This window comes from Thermobia domestica, chromosome 14 (genome assembly GCF_964235325.1).
Source record: "Thermobia domestica chromosome 14, izTheDome1.hap1.1, whole genome shotgun sequence".
Taxonomy (NCBI): Eukaryota; Metazoa; Arthropoda; class Insecta; order Zygentoma; family Lepismatidae; genus Thermobia; species Thermobia domestica.
Window position 1 is genome coordinate 139,521,176 of NC_137467.1, and position 27,482 is coordinate 139,548,657.

At 34.6% G+C, this 27,482-nt stretch overlaps 2 protein-coding genes across 10 annotated transcripts in view; one reads left to right on the forward strand and one right to left on the reverse strand.

Moving 5' to 3' along the window:
- rg (A kinase anchor protein rugose) overlaps positions 1–27,482 on the reverse strand; it is a 1,617,632-nt gene that overhangs the window by 897,244 nt on the left and 692,906 nt on the right. The gene's annotated exons all lie outside the window — the stretch shown is intronic.
- LOC145670347 (uncharacterized) lies at positions 563–27,403 on the forward strand. Of its 2 annotated transcripts, none has more exons than XM_081738902.1 (7): positions 563–846; positions 11,088–11,243; positions 13,447–13,657; positions 15,579–15,645; positions 17,661–17,874; positions 23,087–23,282; positions 27,018–27,403. In XM_081738902.1, the coding sequence occupies exons 2-7, from the start codon at positions 11,148–11,150 to the stop codon at positions 27,233–27,235; spliced, it is 1,002 nt and encodes a 333-aa protein (XP_081595028.1). In that variant the 5' UTR covers positions 563–846; positions 11,088–11,147; the 3' UTR covers positions 27,236–27,403. The 2 variants fall into 2 exon arrangements, with proteins under 2 accessions (XP_081595028.1, XP_081595029.1); XM_081738903.1 differs by having other exon boundaries at positions 13,450–13,657.

Sequence of the window (27,482 nt, forward strand, 5' to 3'; positions counted from 1 at the left end):
CATGAGAAAAAAGTAAATGAATGTGTTTACAGGAGGAATCTGTCATCTTGTAAAAAAAAAAAAAAAAAAAAAAAAAAAAAAAAAAAAAAAAAAAAACCGATCTCACGACAGAGAATTGGTCTGTCACTGAGTAACTAATTTGCTTTTCTCTTCGATTTTGATCAGATCCAGATGCGTATTTTCTGCGTAAAGTTTCCTTATCTCAGTAATTTACATAGATTTCTGTTATCTTTCAGAACACTTCTCTCTTTGGTCAATTTATTTAGAACGTACTGCCATGAAGAAATGTTAATAGAAGAAATTCACTTTCAAACGTGACTGTACGTTCGTTCCCACTCATTAAACATTCCTTCCTCATACATTTTTATTGGGCGTTCTGAAAATTACATCCCTTCTCTCGTTGAATTGTGCTACAATATCTGCGGCGAGAGAAGATAATCTTTCGGGATCAGGCAATGTAGATAGATGGATTCTTAGCTTTACGCGATGCAGTGTGGAAACCCTGCTGATGACGCACAAAAGACTGCTTGTGCCATGCGCAGAACGCTTTGGACATCCCTGCATGACACACATCCACTAGACGGGCGAGGCACATACGGGTAACATGTGTTTCACATCTGTGTGTGTGTGGTTTGCTTCAACTGCGTGTGTTCAACTTGGAAAACCACATGTGTAACACATATACACTCCCGAGGAAGTGTGAGAACCTCAACTTCTCGCTGCACCAACATGGAGGAGCCAATATAGCGTACAAAAATAGCACTTACAGTGGCAGATACATTGTCGTGGATTAAAAATAGCATTCATCCTTCCGCATTCCCGTGGATAAATCAGTTTCTATCCCCGGTAAGTTAATAAAACTAAGCAATGAGAAATATGTATTGTATTTTATATATATATCAAGTTATATTTTATTGCAACTAGACAGGTGCAGTGCATCAACCAATGACATGTAATATTTGATTTTTTGCTCAAATGAGCTCGATCAATAAATTACGTGCATCTCCTGGGTCTTGTCCAAAAACCCTGCTCGTACATTTGACAACATAGCTCTTAATTTGTTGTTATCCACATGTCATATTAATTTTTGTAGCAGGTATATACAGTTTCCTCTCTCATCGCTAGCAAAGCCTCTCTACTGAAGGAATCAAGTGAGCAGAGCAACTCAGCAAGGCCGAGAGCAACTTCCGTAAAAGAATCTGAAAATGGTCTTCACTTCCCCTACCCCTTTCGTCACGTGATCTGCGTAACCTACAACGAAGTTGGATATAGATTCTGCGTACCAGAGTTTCCAACCTGCATAAAAGGGAGGAACTATCTTAAGTCGTGTACGCGTTTTATTTATTTATGTAATCGTTTTGTTGCGCGTATCATACAAGGGACAAGACCAGCTCTTCCCCACCGTTTCAATTTATTACAGTATACAGTACAAACAGTTTGTGCTACAATATATAGTGCAAACAAACAAGTATCCCATATCTACTTCATTCCACTCTTAACAGCAAACACCTACACGTATAGTGTTAATTCAATTATATTACTTTAATGCAGGCGCGCACCCAGCAATTTATGTTGAGGGGCGGTCCAGTACTACAAGCCACTTATTGAACGTGTATTACTCTGCACCCGATAAGTAATTGACTTCCACCTATATTTTCAGAAAAAATGATAGAACTTGATTGTTTTTATAAGAGAAAGAGTATAGATGAAGTGTAAGGTCAAATTTTCAAGCTACGTCAATCATTTCCCTATTAAACAAGTAGGCCTATAGTTTTATTAAGAAAGTGTACAAATGTATGTTGAGTTAAAAAGTTATGGATTTTCCGGACCCGGTGGACCTCTCGTGGATGCGCCTCTGGCTTAATGGAAGTCTAATGGTGGAGTTTCTCGAAGGAAAAAAAAAAAAAAAAAACTAAAGCCATTAGTTGAATACAACCAATCATTGGTATACACAACGGGGAGGGGGTCCGGGTGTTAACCCAATACTTGAGCAAGATATTATGCAAAAATAACCACTTGCCATATTAAGGATAGTATACAAATATCTGAAAAGGTATGGACTTGAGAGTTTGAATCTCTTCCTCTTCTGAAGAAATTCTGCGCACGCTACTACAACCAATAGGAATGATATATGAAATAATTTTGAGGTGAGGATAGTTATTAACAGGAATATTAGAATACTTAGAAAGAAAAAAAATATCTCAACTTCGGCCTAAGACCCCTTGTTTTCTATTTTTTTGTCCTTATGTGACACAAAGGTTATGAAAGACTTGGGCTCCTAACGATAATCGGAACTTGAACCCGACGCAATTGGTGGATACACAGACCATACAAGATCAATTACAGGAGCCCGTTCCCCACCACACTATATCGCCTTCAATATATATGAATTGCAAGACCACGCCAGGCCCCTATATTAACACAAATGTGAAAATTCTGAACAGAAAGCAATTTCATACTTTTCAACTGGTAATAGCGAATGTGAAATTATTTTTTTTTTTTTTTAAGAAATATTTAGTTTAACGTTCCACGTTTATGCACCAAGGCTAATGGAGACGGTGATGAGAAATGTACGAAATGGTCAAATGAAGAAAATGGGAAAACTTTGATAAAACCCACACATACGGTGTTCGGCCACCACAAAGCTAACTTGGTGCGAGCTGGGATCGAAACAGGGACTCTACGTACCAGAGGTGAACACTCTACCACTGAGCCACCGCGGCCCTTGTTTTCGAAAACTTTCATACAATATGAACACTTGGCGGCCCGGTAACTATTCCAAACATTTCAGAGATAAATAATAGCAATAATAATAGATGTAACTGTTTATTTGATAGCATTTAATAACACTAGAGGTGACTTCAGGGTTTGTTTCAAAAACTTTTGTTCGAGGAGAGGACAAAATAAAACTTGTGAGGGGCTGATCTGGGGCACTAAAGGGTGAGATGTAATCAGAATTTAATTTATCTTAGCTCCGGGAGAACGGTTGGTGCTCTCCGTGGGGATTTTGCCCCACCCCTGAAGTATGCATGGAAGAAACATTGGTTGGCATATTTTATATCCCTGGTATTATTGATTGTTTCTGTTATTCACGAAAATTAAAAAGAAAGAAAAGAAGACAGTAAGAAGAACAAACTGAACTACCACTTCAAATAAATCTTTTAGGAAGCTTGTTCGTGGCTAAATGGTTGGCGGTTGTGCTGTTGGTGCGGGAGTCAAACTCCATTTCCGACGGGAACTCATGTTGTTCGGGTTTCACACTAAGCTGTAGGTCAGCGTTTCCCAACCTTTTTCAACTTGCGGCACACTACGGGTGTTACTTGGATTCTCGCAGCACACTTATAGATATTATTTGTAAATATAAAACACAGTGGTATTTTTGCTATGATTATTGATCTCCTTCTCACAGAGATGAAATCTCGATCACTGGTTTTCCCCTATGCTAATTAATTATGCTTATTTTTCATTCTAATTTAAAAATAGAAAACAATTGCAATGAAATATTGGACTCAAGTTTTTAAAAATATGCTTTCTTTTTAAAAACTGTATCCAATCTTTTACTAAGAAGGAAGATCACTAAATAACGAACGAACAAACAAATCTCATTTACTTTTAAAACACAAATGTAGGTAATTTGTCGAAAGGATTGAATGACATTTTAAATTTTCAAGTTACGAAATAGTATGTAACAATAAAGAAGCAATAATGGTCATAACAATGACAACAAATACTTTTTTCAACATTAGAAATGTACAGAACAGTAACACGGTATGAAACTTAAAATTGTAGATTCATAGTAGAGGTTTATAGTAATGTGAAATACAAATATACATTTTTCCCTACGTTTTAAAATTTGATTGCTATAAAATTAATAATTTTGTTTCGATTCCTCGCGGCACACCTGCGGCCCATTCACGGCACACCAGTGTGCCGCGGCACACCGGTTGGGAAACGCTGCTGTAGGTCTATATCTCATATAGTCTCAGCACTCATTAACGCCAAAGCAAACGCCAAGCATGTGTAGTCTTCATAACAAAACTGGCCATCCACCTCTCTGAAAACTCCTGGAATCTTAGAAGTCGAAATTAAATGAAACTTTTTTTTTTTCAATTGAGATTTTTGTCTAGAGCAAAAGCTGTAGTTTCCTACGTACAGGTTATCAGAATATGGCATTTGAAACAAGGTGAGTGGCCAAGATTTTTAACAAGGCGTCGCAAGTAGCAGGACCAGTATTATAGGCTTTACAAGTAAGACATTAGCATGCCTCAACATGAATACTATGCAAAGAGTGACAAAAACACTGACTTTCGAAATGTGGGTGAGTAGAAGAAGGGAGAAAATTAGCTAGGTTGAATAGACAATGAGGAAGCGTTTGGAATAGTAAGGAAAAAATAACAGTTTGGGACGTAATTAAATAGCGGGTGAGAAACCGGTTGGTACATTGGCAGTGAGGAACAACTTACAAGATACGGTAGAAGGAAAAAGAGGGAAGAGGTTAAGGTGATTACGATTATAAAACAAAACAGTGTAATCAAGATAAAAGGTGCATACCATGGGGCATAAAATTTTGAAGTTCGTGGCAAATGACTTACCACTAGTAGGAGTATATTTATAACGATTAAGGTCGTTTTGAAACGTGTAGTGCGTGGTTGATTCTAGTGGTGGGTACAAAAGACAGTCTTCGGTTTCTCGGAAAGCCGAAACTTGCAAATAAACGATTTAAAAAACGTTCGTTTTAAACCAAAACCCATTCGGGGGGCCGCGGTGGCTTAGTGGTACAGTGTTCACCTCTGTCGCATGGTGTACTTGGTTCGATCCCAGTTCGCGCCAAGTGGGCTTTGTGGTGAACAAACACCGTGTACGTGGGTTTCTTCGGGGTTCTCCCGCTTTCTTCCACTTTCTTCATTCCACCATTTCATTCAATTCTTACCATCACCATCTCCTTTAACCTAGCCGGCATAAACGTTTTTTCTTTCTTTCTTTTTTTGTTAACACATGAAAATGAGAACTACAAGAATAAGAACAGATATGCTTCAGCGAAAATCACACTGGTTTCAGTGAAGTTCAAAATACTTTGGGAGAAATCTGAATCTAGTTTCATTGAAAAACTGAACCGGTTCTTTGGAAAAAAAACTAAATTTATTTTTCGGTTATCCTACAAACCGGTTTCCGAGATTTATGTTAAAGAGAGATTGATTATGTGAAACAGGAGTGAAAAATGTAAATAAATGTATTCTAAATATGTTCTTAATATTTATACTGAATGTTATAATGCCCTCCCCGCTGGTCTAGTGCATGTGCCTTTGATGCCACGTGGCCAGGGTTCGAGTCCTGGTGCGAGAGCATTAAAAAACGTGAATGTATTACGGTGGTTTATATTCAATCTTAAATTATAGATCCACGTCTCATGTAGCCTAGGTGCGAACCGGGAAGCCAACATTTAACAAAGAAACAAATCAAACATAAATTTTCTAGATTATGTGCAGCACCATCACCGGGAATTCTATTTATGGAAATACAACAAGGTGTAATTCTAGGTTGAATGAAGGTACTTATTATTTCCATTATGTGTATTTCTTTTCTTAATCCCATTTCAAAATAATAATTTGTTTTATCTACAATCCCTTAAGTACGTGAAAATGAAACGAAATCTTTTAAGTTATACGTTCCACGCTTATGCCGGCTAGGCTAAAGGAGACGCTGATGATAAGAAATGAATGAAATGGTGGAATGAAGCATATGGGAGGAAACGGGAGAACCAGAGAAAACTCACGCACACGGTGTCTGTCCACCACAAAGTTCACTTGGCGCGAGTTGGGATCGAACCAAGGACCTAATGCACCAGAGGTGAACGCTCTACCACTGAGCCACCGCGACTCCCAATCCCGTAAGTGCATGTACACTCATGTCCAAAATTATTGTCGCATGTCTATAAATATCTTGTAGGAATATAATTTGAAAACGAATTCGCCCGGTATTTCTTATAATGTTAGTATGTGTATAATCGGCAAACACATGTATGTGGCAAATTTCATGTCAAAAGAGCAGTAAATAGGAACAATAAAACGGAAATAAAACTTTGTTGTCCATTAGAAACATTTTGTTTTATTCATTCTAATTTTCGTATTTATAATTCTTTTCCTATGAAATTTACCACAAATATACATTTCCCGATTGTACACATAGTATCAGTATTAAAAGTGCCCTGCAAAACCATTATCAAATTATATTCTTACAAAAAGAGAGTTATAGATATGTGACAATCATTTTGGACATGAGTGTACCTTGTTGTCATAGTCCAGTATCCATTTGACAAACGAACTGCCAAACATCCAACATCACCCCCCCCCCCCAAAAAAAAAATGACATGTAACAGCCATGAAATACGTAAATCCATTGACATATCAGTTTTGAGTTTTTCTTCACGCTTACCATACTTTCTTCTCCCCTATTGTCGCTCGGAAGTAATATTTTCTCTCTACTATTATTGTAACAACTGTTTGTGAGTCAGTCTCTTCCCCTATTGAATCTTTCCTTGGAAATGTTGAGTTGAGTTGATTTTGAGTTTAACGTCCAGTTCAGCAGCGAGGCTATATGAGACGTGGACCTACTGATTAACATGGAATCCGAACCACATGAGCTCCCGCCGGAAATCGAACCCGGATCTTCCATGCCATAGACGCGTACGCTAACCGCTTAGCCACGAAGGAGCTCCCTTGGAAATCTCGTGGGTGTCCCTGGTGACATTATTTCGTAATTCTAAACAATGCTTTATTATTTATATGAAGCCTGCTGAGCTCCTTCGTGGCTAGGTGGTTAGCGTACGCGCCTTTGGCATAAGAGACCCGGGATCGATTGCCGGGTCCGGGGCCGCCGTGGCTCAGTGGTAGAGCGTTCACCTCTAGTGCATGAAGTCCTTGGTTCGGACACAGCTCGCTCCAAGTGAGCTTTCTGGTGGACAAACACGGTGTGTGGGGGTTTTCTCGGGGTTCTCCCGTCTCCTCCCACTTTCTTCATTCCATTCACTTCTTATCATCACCGTCTATTTTAACCTAGCCGGCATAAACGTGGGACGTAGAACTTAAAGATTTCATTTGTTTTTTTCGATTCCCGGGGAAGTTCATGTGGTTTGAATTAGCTGTAGGTCCACATTTCATATAGCTTCGCTGCCGACAGGGGCGCTAAACTAAAAATCAAATAAAAAATCAAATGAGACCTGTTGTGCAAAACATGGCTAAGTCCACTTTGACAATTTTGAGAGGAGAATTAGAAAACACATGCTCTTTACAATACATTTATCCATATCACTGCTGTCTAAAAATAGTATTTTGTAACCTCAGAAGTGTTGATTTAGTTTTTTCGAGCTCACTCAAACTCGTAGCACGCTACCAATTTACAGGGCTCGCGCTCCTTAACCTCACTGAGCTCGTGCTTACTAATATGTACTTATATGTAGGCTTGTGAACGGAGCTTTCACTTGCTCATGGTTGTGCTCACTAATCCCACTGCGGTTTGAGCTCACTTGAACTCATACCTCGCTATCAATTTACAGGGCTCGTGCTCCCAACTTGGGCACCTCTAACCTGGCAATGCTATTAATTATATGCCACATAATTAGAAGAACGACCTTTTTTTTAATTAATATACACAACAAAAGGAATACAGTCGATGAACCAAACTCTGAAGTTCCCCGCATGCAAAGCTGTGAAACACAGCCTCTGTTGTCCCTTATACTCACTTAAATATTAATTCCCATAGAAAGTGCAAATATAGTACCACATACAAGGTGAGTCGAGCCTATCCCTGGACACTACACATACTCGTGGAGTAAATTCATAAGCTTTCGTATGCTTACGCCGGGAGCTAAAAAGCAATTTTCCCTATCTTACACTATAAAACATTAGAAGTGTATTACAAAAAAAGACAAATAATCATTAAAAAAATATGTCTACATAATACGCTTCTTTTTGGGAAGCGTTTTACAAGAATGATTATTTATCATTGTGGAAAGGACATAGATACTTTAATTTCACGAGAGCTTGTTTCTATAGCAGTGCAATAAAAATTCAACGCATTTAGAATTTCCTCTCCATGAATAAGTTTCCACTGGTGTTTCGCACTGACGTGTTCGACGAACAGTAAATTTCGAATTCCCTTTGATGAAATTCAATCAATAAACGAAAGTTATTCAAACATTTAACCTTTGGAATGTTTACTTTATGCAAACTCAGCCTTGTTTGCTTTCTCTTCACAATTTTATTTCCCCAAGTATTGGAATTCTTGCTCTCTTTTCACCCTTTGGTAGAAAAGAATAATATACAATAGAATTTGATGTTGGAAAATTATTAACATGTCAGCCAAGCGTATATATAAAATAGCATCTCAAAATAGCATAATATATCACAGCAAAGTGATCATTAATGTTCTAACCCAGTGGTTCTCAATGTGAGCATTAACGCTTCCCAGAAGTGTGTTCTTGTTTCCAAAGGGACACTGGAAAAAAGAGAGATTGGATACTACAGATTATTTCAGGGGGGGGGGGGGGTGAGATTTCATGACCTGTTAGACATTTTCTTATCATTGGACGGAAGCTTTTATGCGTTTTACAAATTATCAAAAAAAAAAAATTCTTAGTATATGCAGGGCTATTCTTCAAGGCTAATTTTAACAGTTCAAGCCTATTCTGGTTCTTACACTGCTTTATACAAGTCTTACGTTCAGCGATGTGCATGGGTGCATTAGATTAAGATGAAGGAGGGGGGAAGGACAATTCCATTCACCCAAGGGGGTGCTAGGCTCGAAGAGGTTGAGAACCACTGTTCTAACCAAATTCATGCAATAGTTCAAAGTATGTAAAATAGAAAACAACTGATCTCTAGTTTTACTTATTAATCACATTTTATTTTGAAATCTTTAAAAAATGAAATGAAATTTTTGAGTTTTACGTCCCACGGTTATGCCGGTTAGGCTAAAGGAGACGGTGATGGTGAGTAATGAATGAAATGGTGGAATGAAGAAAGTAGGAGGAAACGGGAGAACCCCGAGAAAAACCACGCACACGGTGTTTGTCCACCACAAAGTTCACTTGGCGGGAGCAGGGTTTGAACCCGAGACCCCTAGCACCATAGGTGAACGCTCTACCACTGAGCCACCGCGGCCCCTTGAAATCTTTGAGTTTAACGTGCCACGAATATGCCTGTTAGACTAAGGGACACGATGATTAATGATGATCGAAGAATTGGTGGAATGAGAAACTGGGAGGAAATGAGAATATTCCGAGAAAACTTACGAGCAACGATTTTGGCCATGACAAACTTACTGGGCCAGGAATCGAACCGGGAACCTACGCACCAGAGGTAAGCGTTCTACAACTGAACCACCGTGTCCCCTCTTATTTTAAATTCTTAAATATTTATTATTGAACGTACGTACTTTCAAGTGTATTCTTCTTTTAAAAGAAAATAAAAGATAAAATGTACTATATGCAAAGATAAAATGTGCTATATCCTGTGAGCGTCCATATAGGGATAACAGGAAGTTATCACTCCCCTAGGACTCAAAAACTTTTTACTTTCGAAAAAGTTAAAAGAAAAATACATGAGTAAAATAACTAGCTATCCCAGGGTTTAAAAAATAACACGAAAAAAATCTTAAATCAATTACAATTTGTGTCTATATTTTTATTATATATGTATATATATATATATATATATATATATATATATATATATCTTTGTTTTTAGTTTACTGTCCAACGTTTTATACTCTGAGACTAGAGGAGAAGGAGATGATAATGAACGATACGATGGAATGAACACCATGAAAGTTCACGCACACGGTGTTCATCCACTAAAGAGCCCACTTAGCGAAAGCTGGGATCGAACAAGGGATCCCATTCACCAGAAGTGAGAACTCTACCACTAAGCCACTACAGCCGCTTTTATGTATCATTTATACCTAAATCAAGCCTGGATTCGTGTATTTGGAGGCCTGCAACTAACGATGTTGCCTGGCCTTTACTGACTAAAATTAACAAGATTCAGTGAGAGAATATCAAAGTACAAAGGATTAAATAAGACATATTCAAAAAGAAATTTCGTCACATTATGTATGGTCACGTTCAAATACTTGCCATTTTATTTAAAGGAACTTCTTGTTCACCTCAACCATAGGTTGGTTGGCAACATGGAAATTTTAAAACCTCTCTCCCTTGTTAGAGCTGTTTTATACTTTGATAAGGTCTCTTTTTCGTAACTGCATCTAAATATTCTATCCTTGGTCTTCCTCTTGCTGGTTTTCCTTCTGTCTTTCCCTCTATCAGCACGATGATCCAATCAGTGTGTCGAATAAGATGGCCAAGCATACTGTTTCTTCTTTTTCCTATTATCTTCATGATCAGTCGTCCTTCATTAGCTTCCTTTAGCACGTCTTCATTCCTTTTCCTTTCGGTTCATGACATGCGTAGCATTCTGCGCCAACACAGGGCTATTTATTATAGTCAGTGGATACGATAAATTCAAGCACTTTAAAGACTTAGAGAGCTAGAGAGAGAGCTAGAGAGAGAGAGAGAGAGAGGATATATATATCCCTTCCCGCTGGTCTAGTAGCTAACGCGTGTGTCTCTGGTGCACGTGGTCCAGGGTTTGATTCCTGGTGGGAGAGTACCAAAAAAATAATAATATCACAATAATTCACTTTCATTAATTATCCGTGTCCCTTAACCTAGAACTTTTCATCGCCTTGTCCTTTAAAAACCTTGTAATCTAAGAATATAAAACAATTTTCAAATGTAAAGAAATAACTTTATTTATACTACAAGTCTTCAAGTATCTGAACTATTAGTCATAAATTATGTAACAGATTTTCGTTTTAGTTACACTCAATATAGGATAATTTGGTAAGTAAGCCATAATAAAAGATTCAAAGTGGAATATTATATTATATTATATTTTATATATATATATACAGAGAGAGGTTTGTTTAATATATTTTATATCAGGTTTCTCAAAGAAAATTTGAGTGTATTAAACCAGAGAAAGCAAGTTAGAAACGAATGTATAAATATCGATCTATTCTATTTATTATAGGCGTGCCATACTTAATCAACCCAAATGCTGAGGCGCACGAAGTGCTTGAAAAAACACTAAATGGCAGGAGATCCAAACCACCAAACGACCTGGGGTCTTCGAGAATTTCTTGGTTACTGGGACTCTCCTGTTGATGCTTCAAACTTTAGAAAAAGAGTGAGTTATCATTCCCTTCCTTGACAAAACCCTACATAATATTAAAAAAAAAATAATAATAATTGTAAGTCCTCTAATACCTTACTTATGGCAGAGAATTGCAAGTAGAACATAAAACGAAGAAAGAAAGAAAAGAAACATGTAAGAGTTATTTAGTTTGCTATATTAGTTTTTTTTTTATATATATATTCAATTAAGCCTTCAACTATATTGCCCATCCTATTCATAAGCGGTGAACATCTTAGTGTGTCAGGCGAATTCATAACAAAGTCACACTAGTAGATGTCGCTACCTGCACTATCATTTACTTGCCTGGAGAAGTCACTAGCATGCAGACAATTGTCAATTTAAAACTGTTATGGCGGTTTAGTTGCAACATAAAAACTGCATTGTATCAATTTAATTATTTCAAAACAAAACAAGGACCACAAACCATAATTAGATGTGAGTACTACTATTTTTGTATTTCTATAGTAATATAGTGTGACGATTTAATTGCAATGTAACTATTATTTCAAGTTAATTTCAAAATGGATTATGATCATACTGAACAAAAAAAAAAAAAAAAACTTTGCAGATTATTATTAGGACTAGGACCGGCACTAGGCAATTTTGCCGCCCCGTGCAATGACATCATTTGCTGCCCCCCTTTCTCCAGAAAGAACTAATCTTAAAAGCCACGATTTTAAGTATGTTACCACATCATGAACAACGAAGGGGAGGAGAAAAGCACTCGCACTCAGAAAAGCCTAAACACAACAAATACTATCTCGTTATGTCTTTTTGTTCTTTCTTGAAATAATAATCTATTATGTTAGCGAAAGATAAAGCAAACACACCTGCAGAGGAAAGATTGTAATCCTTTTTATAGAATTTAATATTAAGCTTCAATCTCAATATATCAGTTTGCAATTCCAGTTTGCAATTTTATTTTTATTTCTTGATTTTCCTTCTACATCTGTTAAAAAATATTTAAAAACTTGTTTCCACCTTCAATGATAAGGAAATTGTCTTGTGACAAAGACAAGACTAGTTTTCATTTCAAAACTGTGGTAACTAAGTAAATGGAACAGAGAATTGAGAACAGAGAATTATTGTTCGAGAACTGATTTAGGATTTAGGATTTAGATTTCTGGGCTTCGGCATCTAAGGCCATTTAGCCCGTCACGTTTTGAGGGATGACGTCCCTCGACGAGCACACTATCCGGGGAAAGGGAAGGAAGGAAGCGGCCTGGGACCTATAAGTTAGTACCACCCCGGCATTTGCCTGGTGTGAATGAGGAAAACCCAGGAAAACCTCATTCAGGGTAGTTGGCCTGAAAAAGCGTTTTACACTTTCTCGACCGAGTGCCCCCACCGGGAATCGAACCCGGGACCCGTTAGCAACTACGCTACGCGGGGGCACGTTCGAGAACTGAGTTCTTGTATTTGACAATAATCAAACAAAGCTGGGATTTGTTTCACCATTTACTTTAGCACTGTCCATGTAACCTTAAATTAATGCGACTTAAACATGAATGTAGTATTCAAACAGAACGTGAACTTAGTAAATTTAACTTCTGTTTCAGACAAGAAATATATATTTTAAATAATATAGTTATGACAGATTTTGCGTCCCCCTAAAAACTTTCCGCCCCATGCAAATGCACGTATTGCACATAAGATACAGCCAGCCCTGATTAGGGCAAGGGTCGTAACCATTTTTGGACTTGAGCATTTATTTGTGTCATCGCATCCTGATTGGTGGACAAACTCAAAAATAAATAAATATACTAGTTAAATGTAAACAATTACAGCTTTTAATTAGGCACGATTTTAACCTACATGAACAGCTAGTTGAAGATTCTAGCGCAACAACTAGATGCCTACAAAGCAAAAATATTTACTCTTATATTTTTAATCCTTAGATCCCTTCACGAACAATGTCACTCATTCAACTACTGAATATACTTATTGTTGTTTTTAAATAATGTGTTCTATTAGATTGTATAATGTATTATAATCTGTTATTTTTTAAGAGTTGCCAAGAAATGAAGATTCGTTTATATGACAACAAAGTATCCAATTTTTAATTTCACACTGCAAATAAAATTAGTATACATTCTGTGAAATGTAAATGTTTGATTTGTATATATCTATATATATATATATATATATATATATATATATATATACACCAATCAATTTTTTTTAATGCTTCTAGCAGAAACTCGACACGGGACTACGTTCAAATCCACCCGAACTGCCCTCTGCAAAGGCCAGACGAACTCAAGATATGGCGGAAGATTTAAGTGAAATACACAAACTTTCTAGAGAGGAATTAATTCAACGGGTACAATCGCTTACCACTCAACTTCAGAATGCCAAATCTCTTATTACGCAATTGCAAGAAAGGAATATGGATCTACAAAAAGGTAATATCTCTACGCTTTTATGTTTGATAATATTTTATACTCGTAACTTAGGAGGTCACAATATTAAGCTATGGCTAGCCTTATAAACTAAAACTTTGCCTAGCTTCTGTAGTCTAATATAATAATTATGCACATCCAGATTCATAAGAGAGTGATGTAATATGTGTATTTCTAACTATGAAACAAAAACGTTCAAATACTTTCCATATGTATACACACACACACACACCTTCTTATTAGTAACATTTCGTCTAAAACTGTACATAGCAGCAAGTGTATAAATAGGTTCGTAAAAGAATAATTACTAAATTTACAGTTGCTTGCAGAGTTTAGCATAAGAATTATTTCTTACACAAATATCTACAGACCTAATATTCTAAAGTTTTACTCGACGTTAATTCTAAGGGTTTGACAAATAGTTTCGTGATGCGTAACGTTAAATACAATACAAAATAGCTTTAAAAACTATTTGAGGATACAACAGTAGCCTACTTGCACATTACAAAAACTTAATATTTCACCAAATTCAATAATACTTCGTCAAATAGATTAAAAAGCGCTATTACCTTTGATACGCGCTGCTGGAGTTTTTTTTTTTTTTTTTTTTTTTTTTTTTTTTTTTTTTAACCTTCCAGTGACAGTAGAACTAGTCCTTGTAGTTAGTTTCCTTATCTGTTTTAATCCACCTGATAAAGTGTAATTTGATTATGTGAAATATTATGAATATCCTCTTTCCGTCAATGTATAAAGATAGAATTTATGTTTCTAAATTGACAATGAGATATTCAAGATGGACAGGTAAGAACGAAGCTAGAAACATATGTACACGCTAATTATGAATATAAACACACTAAATGAACTAAATTTCAGTCTTTTAAGACTGAAGGTCTCGTCACTGGAGTTTATACTCGTACATTGAAATGTCAAACGTAAGTGTAGAAAACTGACTTATCTGTAGTTTGTTCCTTTTCCCTATTTCTTTCTATATTTCTAGCACGAATCGTTTATCTTGCCTATATTTTATATTGCCCTTAAAAAGTTTTGTAGTATGTTCCATCAGTGTGAAAAATTATTATATAAGAACAGTCTTACCTTCATCTCTCTCTCTCTCTCTCTCTCTTTTTTTTTTTTTTTTTTTTTTTTTAATTCACTGGTTTTAGTGTTCTCTGACACATTCTTCAGTGACGTCTAAAAATTGCTAAACTGGACGCATTAAGATTCTTCCTTTCCTGTGGAACCCTCTTGAGAAAAATTAAAACTCACTCCTCAACAAAAGAAAATTTTAAAAAAAGTAATATATATATATAGTTTTTAAACAGTGTGTTTTTGAAAAGTTAACTATTTTCTGAGGAGGGTCCACAGAAAAGGAAGAACCTTAATAATGCTTCCAATTCACCAATTTTTAGAAGTTACCGAAGAAAATGTCAGAAAACACCGAAACCGTACAAGTGAATCCAAAGTAAGATTGTTCTTATTTGAGTTATGTATCGCACAGTATCTACCAGCAAATATCAAGCAAATACGTTAAAATTTTATATTACACGTATGCACTACGCAGTATCTACGAAATATGAAAACTATCACTTCACCTTGCAAGATCAAAATGCAACTTTGCAAATTTATGCTCATGCCTTGTACGAGTTGAGACTTCTACTTCCATCAAAAGTTAAACCAGATAACTTACACCGGAGTCAGATGTACCATCTATATTTTTATTCAGGCACTTAAGACAACACATATGTTTCTTAGTAAATTTTCTTGTGCTGAAATCAATTAAGGACGAGTACATAGCTTGAGACAGTATTAAAAACGCGGAATACGATATAAGACACCATGCAGCATATATTTAATATAATTCTGTTATTTAGTTCATACATAGAATTAACTATTAATTTTCTTTGTTATTATTATTTTTGAACAGGACTGAGTGAAAGACTGACACGAACAGTTGAAGATACAGTTCGAAGGAGCTTAGCTGATATCGGACGGTAAGTATATCTTTTCACACTACAACACTTTTAACGATCAATTTTAAAACATCACATGAAAATATATAAATAAATGAAACAAATTAGATCAGCAACTCTGCTTATTCAGCTTTTGTGTCTTGTGTAGATTCAAGTCAGTTTTAACATCAATATGTCATAAAACAATAGCAATTACTAGGTTAGGGACACTTGGGCTCGATTCCCGATGTCAGTGCATAAAAGTCGGATCTCTTGTTAAGCTGTAGGTTCAAGTCTTACATAGCCTCAACATTTAAAAGGTACACTAATCTGCAAACAAATAAATAATGATTATTTTTGCTTCTTGAACAGAAGATTAATTAAATTCATTATTTTGTGCTATTAAATACTAGTATTAAGCAGAATATTGTCTCACTGGTTAACTTTCCTCTAATATAGATTAACAGCTTTGACAAGTGGAATGACTCGTTTTATTACACAAAGAGTATTTAATACTTGCTTTATGAAGCAAATATTTTGATCACAGCAAATTTTGAGACGTAAAATAACAGGTACGAGCAGTTATCTTAAGAATGAAAGATGTGTGGCTGTCCAGAGAGTGGACAGGGTGGCATAATAGTTAGCACACCGTCACAGTAAACTGGAGACCCGAGTCATATTCTCGGCTCAGTCATATTTTTTCTTTTCATTGAATTCGCCCTTGTAGAAGATGTAAGGAAGATCTTCTAATTCCTCCAATTTTCTTACTTAAATGATATACTTCTTATATTAAATAATATTAATTGCATTATCATTATTAAAGTAATATCATAAGAATCGAATCTTTCATACGGAAATATAATAAATAATATGCTGAATATTCTGTACTGATATGTCTATATAAGATCAAGACTATAATAACTATATTTTGTAATTCAGATTTTATGTGTAATTAAGTATAGACAATCAAAGATGTACGCAGCAATTTATTTCGGGTGGTAGTTCACACTCAATATGAGGATAAATTATAAAAACATTTGTAAAACTACCTCTTAAATTTACAGGAAAGACGGGACTTTGGGGATGGCGGGGTCTGGAGGCCCAGGACCCTCCCCCTGCGTACTTCCCTATGGACAGTTGAATATTTTATTAAAACTAATCACATATCATAAAAATATACGAGCATAAAGTTACTAGAATAAGTCAATATGTGGCTGTAGCATTTATTGAAACTTCTTTCTGTATATACTTTGAACTTCATACGTAAATATTCCACACCGAGCTATTCGCCGTTAAAGTTTAAAATATCTAAAATTGTTGAACGGCCATAGATTATCTGTTAGTATTGTAATCCTTGTAGATTCAGTTATTAAATATATAGTAACTATGACATCAAGTATTTATATTTCATTGAAAGAGTATTATATTTTAAGTCAGAATTTCTTGCATTACACTAATTATGATATTGGTGTTGTTTCGGCATAATGTAATATGTATTTATAACATTAAAAGTAGCTTTCGAGATTAATATGCTCCCTCAAACAAGGATACAACATTTTGACGTTTCCACTTGGGATAGGAATTGTTTTTAAAAAGGACAAACATGTCAGTGTGTCATACTACTTCCTAACAGTAAATAATCATGCTAACGGGTATTACCAGCTGCATTGCCTTCCTGCCTGACCCCAATAGATGTCGCTAGCGTGCAGGCAATGTGCATATTTAAAACTATTATAGTGATTTAATTGCAACTTACACCATATTGTTTCAATTTAATTATGTGAAAATAGATAGTGACGGTACTGAACATGAATATGCTTTGCCGTACATACAAGAGCTGTACCATATTTAGATTTTGAGCATTAACATTTGTGTAATTGCATGTTAGATGGTAATCAAAGAAATAAAATGTAAAAGAATTAAAGATCTTAATTATGCATGATTTTAACTCATACTGTACAGCGGGCTGAAGATTCGGGCGTAACAACTAGCATTTAATAAAGACAAAATACTTATTTTCAGACACGAATTAAATGCAAAATTCTTCTATATTATAGGTGTCCATCGGCACGAAGTTACTATGGTGCAACAGATATGTCATTAGTATCACCACCAACTCAAGGGCAGGAACCGGGCTCTTTGGCACAGCAAGGAAGCAGCTCCGAATTTTTCCCTAGTGCGCCATTCGGAAGCAGCGCAGCCCACAGTTCTTCCCATTTTACTGTTCCTACTGCAGTGTGTGCAGCTCAACTGGCCCATGCTGACGATGGGGTGAGTGCTAATGCTAACGCTAACGCTAATGCTAGTTCACCACAAACCACACATGCACTTTAATTGTTGTGGATATGTAAAATAGGAAGTACGGTGGCTTGTCGGAACTTTCCGCATATGGATAGGACTGTAGATGAAATTCTTTTCGTGGTTAATTTATATTCTGTAATAATTTCTACTTTGTAGAATTGGTTTGCTATTTATATGATAAATGAATTTTAAACTGTGTTTTCATTTTGTGATAGTATGATTTGATGAAATCTACATATTATTGCATAAGTGTGAAGAGATCTTATTTGCAATTTCGAGTTTTAAGAGAATATGTGATTTGACTTGCTATTGTTACAGCACTTTTTACTTTTGATTCGTATAATGTTAATGGTTTCACTTGTTTTGTACTAGTGATTATTATATAAAGTATTCGAAAACAACACCAAAAAACTTTAGAGCATGAATCCTTACATGAAAATATGAAAAACATTATAGACCAACATGAATGGAGAAATGCACTGTTTCAGAGTTATAGCCCACCAAAAATGGATCGAAACGAAATTTCGAATCAAAGTCGGATAAAAGCGGTTATTTTGTGCCTAGATTTCATTAATGTAGCAGTGGATATGAAATGTGTCCTAGCTTTTTTATGTCTGATCTACCATTTTTCGTTTCTAGAAGACCTTATGAATCTCCTATGCAGGGGCGTCATTTAGGGAGGGCAGGAGGGGGCAATTGCCCCCCCCCCCCAAGAGTTTGAGGGATACATATACTTTAATCGATTGTATACTAATACACTAGTAAAAAACGTGAAAATCTTATGTCAGTGGTGCTCTTGCCCCCCTCAAGCGAAGTCTGAAATGACGCCCCTGCTCCTATGCCTCGAGGCTAATCTTGTTTCCACCCTTATTCCATATCTGGTGCATTAATGGAATCTAGGCTCGAAATAGGCACTACGTTCTCTTACCCAAGCTTGATCTGACATTTTGTTCTTGAGTTATGATATTTTATTATATCGCTCAGATCAATTTTTAGTGGGCTGTAGCTCCGAAACGATTCATTTGTGCATCCATATTGGTCTATAATTGTTTTTATGTTTTCATGTGAGGTTTCATTTTCAAAGTTCTTTTTGTGTGTGTGGTTTCCGAATACTCAGTATATCTGTTCTAATCTGCATTTTTCAAACCTAATAGAAATGTGATTTAGAAGATGCTAGTAGTAGAGTTCGATGTTGAATACCATTTAATGGCAGATAGGGTTTTTTTTTTTTTTTTTTTTTTTTTTTTTTTTTTTTTTTTTTTTTTTTTTTTTACATGAAGCAAATACACTAGTGTTTGTCTCAGGTTACGATATTAAAGTGGAATCTCGAGTAGCCGAATGATTAAGAAAGTTATATATGTATTATCCAGTGAACGTTTACAGTATACAGGGCAAACATTAAAAAATGTATAACTTCATACAAAATATATGCCGAATCTCAAATAATAATTGACATATCTTGACGAAATTCATTAGTTCAACGTAAACAGTTGTCAAACAATATACAACGCAATTAATATCTGAATTACAATGTGCAAATATTAACATATCTTTAAAACTAATAATTGTAATGAATTACATATGTTGAACTTTTGCAGGCAAAATGTTATTTAAAGATAATTAGCTTACTTTTTATTGAGGAATGCTTCATTTAGGAACCTATTAATTCATGCAATAACATTAAAAGCTAATCAATCTGTATATGTTACAAGAAAGAGAGCCACCAATATATTCGTTAAACGTCCTTCCTACATTAACTTATTTCTTCTTCTTTTTCTTCAGAAGCTCCAACAAAAATTTGCGCAAATTATACGATGATAAAATTTAATAACTTCACTTTGATAAACGACAAAATTTCTGTATTATTCTGTCTTCTAAATATTGGTGGTTCTCTACTGCGATGCGCAATGTTTCACTTAGATTTATATATAGTACTTTAAGAACATTCTGAAAGCAAGTGCTTAAAAGCAATGCATAGTTCATTGTAGCAGCTTTTTACACTTCAGTTTGTGTAGATGAAAATTCCTAATTTAGATGTCCCTGAAGCAGGGTACTACATAGACAGCACAGTATTGACGAAATGCTGGATCAATGATGTGCGTCTTGTGATCATAATTGTGATTATTTAAAACATTTTTCTGTTGATTACTCAATGTTAACTTTTTCAAGTGTAAATAAATAACTCGGAGCAGCTATATGTTTGTGTGTTGCATTGTAACCCTGTGTTCCTACATGCATGAACACAAACCCACCAAGTAAAATTAGTATGGTAAAGTGCAACGAAAGCATCCGTGAAAACCACCTAGAAAATTATTCTAAAGCTTTTGTGTAACGCATCTATAACGAAACATTATGCAACAGAAGGAAAAAATAATCATAAAAAAGAAAAAGAGTCTCGGTACCTGAATTAATATGTGTATTGCATCTTTATACACGAGTTATTCTTCAGATACTTACCTGAAAAAACACTTAAACCGATTTTTTAATAATAATGCAGGCCAAGTATAGTAGTATTTCAAGCAATATTTCACCCGTTGTACATCTTTAATGCAACCGGAAATGAAAGAAATTAATCTTTTATGCATGAATTGCATAACGAATGGTTAAAATTTTCCTGGTTATCTAGAGCACTTCTGTTTTGTCTATTTATTGAACGTATTTCAGTTGCTGCAAGTGAAACGAAACAATCAATGAAATTACACTATCAAACAGAAGACAGTTTTAAAATTTATTCTACGATTTTGTTGACACTTCAACCAATTCATAATGCATGTATTTCTAGATACAAAAGTTATGGTGCAGCTGGTCAAGATACAATTTATCTTGTTAGCATTTATTGAAGTTCAGCGTCCCTTTCCAGCACCGTGGCTACACGAGACGAAGATCTACAGTTAAGATGGAATCCGAAACTCAATGCTGAATAAAGTGGTCTACTACAATATGCATTCCTTCAATGAATAATATATCTCTGCACTTGTATACTTTATACTCTATTAGCTTCACCTATTCCGAATACCTCAATTTTTTAAGTGTATAAACGGTGAAGCAAAATTACGGCTGAAGCTCTTAACAAGTATTATATTTGATTTTGGATATATAATTAACATTTATGAATATATATCCTATTTTGTCCCTTTTAGTTCAATATACTTATACTTTTTATTTTATATTATTCAGAAATAATTACTGTCGAAATAAACAGCAAATATAGTTATGGCAGTATATTAGCATTATTATCTTAAGAGCTAAGTAAAGAAACTTATTCGTTCGAATTACGCACCTCATTTTCCAGGCTGTTACACAAAATGCTTGTCATTATGCATAGGCATATATCTATATCTATCTATCTATCCATCTATCTATATGAATAGAAAGGAATAAGAGAAGAGAAGAGATATAAATAAGTCGCATAGGACTTGACTGGAAAACTTATCAATTTTATAATGAAGACAGCAGCTATTCATTCAGATGCTGACAGTAGAGTCAGTAGCGCAATGTTAAAACTGTATCACACCACGTATGCAATGATAAATCTAATGTAATAAAATTACATTCGTATAAATAACGCAACAATTGTGTACTACAAGCAATAACTAATAGTCCTATTTTCAGCGGAATGACGTAAATCGGAATATTTCTCTAATATGCCTCAACTGAATTGTCACTTATATGATCTACGGTTTTCAACGTTGTTTCTTTTGTATTTCTCGGTTCTACGTATTTGTTCTAATTATATTCTTGAAGTCTTCATGCAATATTCTAATATACGTACGAAAAATCGTAAGGAAACCAAAGTAACAATAAATAAATAAATAATAAATAAAAAAGAAAGAAAAGAGAATCAACGGACGAAATAACGTTAGTATAAAAAAAGATGGCAATGACGTAAGTGACCACGGCGAGAACATACAAGATAGAAACTATGTGATATTTAAACATTTATTTAAAATCTGAACTATTTATTTGCCAATAATTACTGTCACTGACAGACACAACTCAAAGAATTAGTCGGCAATTTCATTCACTTCTGGTACGACTTACAAACCTTGATATCTAAATACTGCAGTTAATTATTGTTTTCCTTATTTCTCAGGGCACTATTCTAATGTATGATCAATTTCCATTTACTAAACGTGCAAAATGTAACCAATAATATGCATCAAAATTACGGTATGGCATTCCTATCTGTTTTCAGGTACTTCTAAGATTGTTTCAACATAAAATCCAAAACATTTTTGTGCCTTAGTTTCAATGGACAATTCAGTAATGGTATATTCTTGACGGAAATATGCTATAAATATTCCTAGTAATATATATATATACAAAATTTTACAAAATCTTCATTACCGTAACAACTTAGATGTATCAATAAAACATAAAGGTTAATATACTGGTGAAATTGATGACAAATGTTTTAAATCAAGCCAATCGTATACTGCTGATACCTAAATACAGTAGTGAATTGCTGTCTTCCTTACTTGTAAGAACAAGGTTCTAAACTATACTCGAAATTCAAATAGTGAAGAAATTCAACATTGACATAAACAGCGTTTTCAATCACTTCAGGCATCTTCCAATGAATTAATTTCGATACTTCCATTACATGTATAGTCATAAATAATAACTTGTGACACATGTCTATCTAATAAAATACTTTAGATGTAGCAATCATAGGAAAAAGAATGCTATGACAATATTTCTAAGAAGCTACTTTTTTTTTTCACTTCGTGATGCACTGAGGACGCGAAATCGTAATGCAATCTTACCTTAATATAATCTACTAGTACTTCCTTGAGCACATTTAATTTTTCCAGTCTTGATTACACTTTCTCAAAGACTCAATAGCCTTTTTAAATATAGGCACAAAGGTGAAGGATAGGAAAGAAAAATGGTCAAGCGAGTCTCCATCATTAAGTATTCGAATAAAAGCACAACATGAACATTTATAAAGATGAAGATTTGTTTTATCACGTTTTCGTGCAGTATCTGTACTATAACCTAATCATTGAATAAAATCTCAACCTGCGCGATCGATAAATTAGAAAGCTCAAGTGAATAGGACAGTTTCTATTGAGGTTTTGTGTTTTTATATTCCTGTTGAAAAGAGATGTACACTCTAATTTAAGGAAGTATGTTGTGTTAAGAAAATGTAATGTGACAAGTGGAATTATGCATGTTCCAGCCAACACTGAGTGACTACCTGACCGATGATGAAATTCGCTATGTGAATGAGGCCACGACGTACACTCGACTCATATGCCACCTAATGGCCGCTCTATTTACCCGTGATGAGATGGCCACATCATCAGTCACTGGCAAGACTACCAAAGGAGTCACCACCCAACAACTTGATCCTCAAAGAACATCTCTAGTCATACGTAAGTACAATTCTACGTATGAACGGTAGATTTAAATAAATTTATTTAAGGATTCATATCCTAGTTATAAAAGGAAAACGTGTGCGTCGCGCTATTCTGGAATGTTGTACAACCTTGCTTAAGAAATTTGTGATGTTGGTTGTAGAAAGAGATGGGGTACAATAAGAATTCATTGTAATAAACGGCAACCGTCTCAGTGCTTCACGCCTAATAGTAAAGAGTCAGACCAATACGTATCGCTGTGTAGTATTACTTGTCTGGCACTAATAGATGTTGCTACCTGTTGTTGTTTCTTATATATAACTAAGTTCTTGTAACACTGCATAAAAATATTGTATGAAGTTTGAGGTGGTCGGTAGGCAAATATTATTATTATTATTATTATTATTATTATTATTATTAATAATAATAATAATAATAATAATAATAATAATAATAATAATAATAATAATAATAATAATAATAAACAATTAGCTCTATTATTTAAGCACAATTTTAGCCTACTGTGTACAGTGGGCCGATGGGTTGGGAACAATAACAAGTACGTAAATTACAGAAATATATGATTACTAAATAACGCGTATAAAGACAGCCCTATAGTTTTCTTAAGTTCTATAATATATTTGGCAGTGCGCAATTGACATGCACATTATGGTATTGATTAAAAATAGTACAGAGATATGATAACTAAGAATGATTTTTCATAATAGACCTTCCCACGTAGCATAGGCATGTGTCACACAAGAAAAGTTACATTACTTATCCTAGGGGGAAAAATAATAATATCGACGACAAAATAACTGAAGACACTGAGTCCGACCTGCTGTCATAAATGGAAAGGAAAAAATCTACGTAAAGTTCATGTTATTACACTAATCATGTACTACATTTACAAATACACAAATATGTTTCATTCATGTAGAAGAAGACTAACATATCTTAGCTATGATCTTATGAAATTAATCTATATCAAATTTTTAGCACCTTTAGAGGTAAAATTTTTACAAAACAAAATGTCCCATTCTTCAACGCTATAGCAAACTCGGTATGATAGTATTGTCCTCTGCGTTTATAGGATAAAAATTAGACAAACGCATGACTACAGCAGCAATACATGAAGTTAACAAGATTTTTACGGTATATACTGTGAAGGAATATTAATTAGTAGAACAAATATCTGCATTTGCAGGACATGATACCGCACGTCCAAAACCGTGATAGTTCCGTAGATTGCGAGTCGGGTGGTGATCACTATATATCCATCATAATTATTCTATCTTGCAGCTTTCATAAACTACAAAGCGTGATATAAAGTAATAGTATTAATATTTTACCCAGAAGAATATGTTTTTTCATTAATTGTATTTTGCAATTTATTATGAAAATTGATAATGATACACCCTCTATTCTACTAACGTACTACTATTATTCATATTACTATATATTATTAAATAAATAATCCCAATATTTAAACTGAATACTAGTCAAGATACAGTTAAGTATATTGAAATGAAACTAACTCCCACACTTATGTCCTTTACGCTAAAAGAGACATAAATAATTGCAAGTGAACGATAATGGAAGACTCAATTTAGAAAGTGTGACGTAATGGGAGAACCCTTAATATATAATAATAAAGGTGAACACAATGATGTACATAACAAGTCTAAGCTTGGAATTGAATTTGGAACCCTGGCACTAGCGGTGAGCGTTCTACTACTGGCACTCCGTTCTACTTCTTATGCATTTTACACAGCATTTTAAGCAACTTAATTTCTTCATACTTTGTATGTATACATCTTTTTTGTTTAGAATGTGACAGACCATTTCGTTAACTTATTCTTAAGATACGTAATTTTTATATTGTTCTTATCTTTAACGTATACCTAGCAATTAACAAGCAGATATTTTCAGTATGACAGGAGTAGGGTAGTTACTTTCTTCCTCTTACGTATATATATATATATATATATATATATAAAATTTAGCAAAATTATTTGGGAAACTCACGAAGTATGCAAGTAAATTATGTCTTATGTGTTTGTAAAAGTTTGAGGACGGATATCACGGTAATCTTCAAGTTAATATGCTGCTTGACTTGATTTTAAATTTATTCTTTAATTTATTTTTACTCGCAATAAAAAGTAAAATGTTAATAGTTAAATTCCGCAAGACCAAGTGACATGCTAGTAATATTATATAACAATTTTTAACAGTAGAATAACACGTGTATATGCTTGTCAAATTTAATTCTATCAATCAAACAAATCATACAGAGTGAATAAATAAACAAGGAAGATGTGAGCAATCTTCATGCAGTCTGACCTCGATCTCACCGATTCTCGAAGCCAGTATGAGGTTAAAGAATGATGCTACTAAATGGGTTGGTAATTATTCACAAGTGGAGACAGAAAATTGTAGCATTTTGTTCCAGATCACTTTCGACATCTTATTCACGACACCTTCAATTAATAAGAGCAACCTCAAAAGATCAGCCTTAGACCTCAATCTCATTCATTTCTGTTGTTAATGATAATGTTGAGAAGGGCCGAAAGATGGTGTCCACTACGGGTAGTTGTGATTTTTAAAAACTACTCACATTATTAAATATACGAAACAAGAGCGTTTAAACAAAGATGAATTGAGATATATATGCAATTGTAAGACTTCAATTAATTGACAAATGGAATATTTAAGAGGCATCTGTGGGAGCCTAATTCAAATGAAAAACAGTCGAATGGTTTCATATTTTCCAGTGTAAACAACCATCTTGGTATTGTATGTTTTTAATACACATGTGAGTGAAACGAGTGAAACGAGAACCTATTAGTCTCTTTTTTTTGATTCATATAAAAACTTGAATAAATATGTTTGTTGGACTTTCAGTATTATTTCAATTACAATTTTGTACTTAAAAAAGTACAAATATGAAGTACATTTTGCAATATTTTATTCACTGCTGAACAAATTACAAAACGTATTACTGCGCATATGTATTACAAGTGCAATCACGAGAAAAAGTTTTATATATAATCTAATAATACTTTTTATGATAACTGGAGAGTAAGTTAGGGACTTCTCTGGTTCTCTGCATATTTGTAGGTCTATTTTGCGTACATGTACACCAGGAAGCAACGAAGTCCGCTGGCATGACTGAGAGATCTAAGGTGTTAGGAAGCTAATGTCAGTCCAGCGTTCGAATTTTGTTTATTTGTCTGGAAGTTTAAAGACTTGGATAAAATCCTTACTAGTGGTTCTTATGTCACTTTAATAGTGAGCCCTCCTTCATAATCTCGCTATTGTATAAGGCGTAAAACTATCAATAAACGCAACTGAATTCCGTGGAACGTATCGGTATAAGTGCTACGTAGATTACAGCTCATAGTCTGCGTACGGAAGTAACAAGCGGGAAAGAAAATACAAGTATCAGTTCTATTGACACTAAACCTGGTTCCAATTTAGAGTAAAATAATGCCAAACATTTGAAGTGTTCTTACTATAAATATACATACCGGATTTATGTGCTACGTTTTTCAACTTACCCCTCAAATAATAGCACAAAAAGTTAAAAATATCCGTTTTGCACTAAGATATATAGCAATAATCTTAAGTAAAAGTCAAAATCTGACCAAAGCAAATTGTTTCAATTTCAGCAATGAATTATTACCTTCATCAGACATAGTCTAGATATGAATGAGTGATATAATCTACAACGAGTACTAATTGCTTTTCCAGGTCACACCCAACAGAGATTCCCTGGTACAAGCATCCTCCAAATCAGAGCCAAGATGGCGCAAAAATGCAAAGACTGCCGCACAACAATGAGGAAAAAAGCACAATTAACCCAAATGAAAGTGAAAGAAGACAAATCTTCAATACTGGATCATATGTTTGCTGACAGTCAGACGCAATGTGATTTTGGGCCAGGTCCAAGTGATCTTGATAGTGTTTGACGGTGCAACGAACAATTGGATTTACCTTTCAGTGACTGAGAAAAGAAAAGACTACTTATTTCAGTTTGTATAAAGAACCTGTATATTAGTGCCATTGCATAATGTATGTATGTATATATGTATTATTGTACTGAAATTACCTGTATAAATAGCTTAATGTTTTTTAAAGGTTTGTTCTTATTTTTGTAATGCCATAAAATGATTAATGCTACAACTATAGCTTGCAGAGCAGTTGAAAGTTCTTTAA

What these genes read in the sequence shown, in the direction of transcription:
- LOC145670347 (XM_081738902.1), top strand. Translation starts at nt 11,148, where the DNA reads ATGGCAGGAGATCCAAACCACCAAACGACCTGGGGTCTTCGAGAATTT. An exon ending in GAATATGGATCTACAAAAAG is followed by an intron (nt 13,658 to 15,578) that starts GTAATATCTCTA and finishes ATTTTTGAACAG; the next exon opens with GACTGAGTGAAAGACTGACA. An exon ending in TGGCCCATGCTGACGATGGG is followed by an intron (nt 17,875 to 23,086) that starts GTGAGTGCTAAT and finishes TGCATGTTCCAG; the next exon opens with CCAACACTGAGTGACTACCT.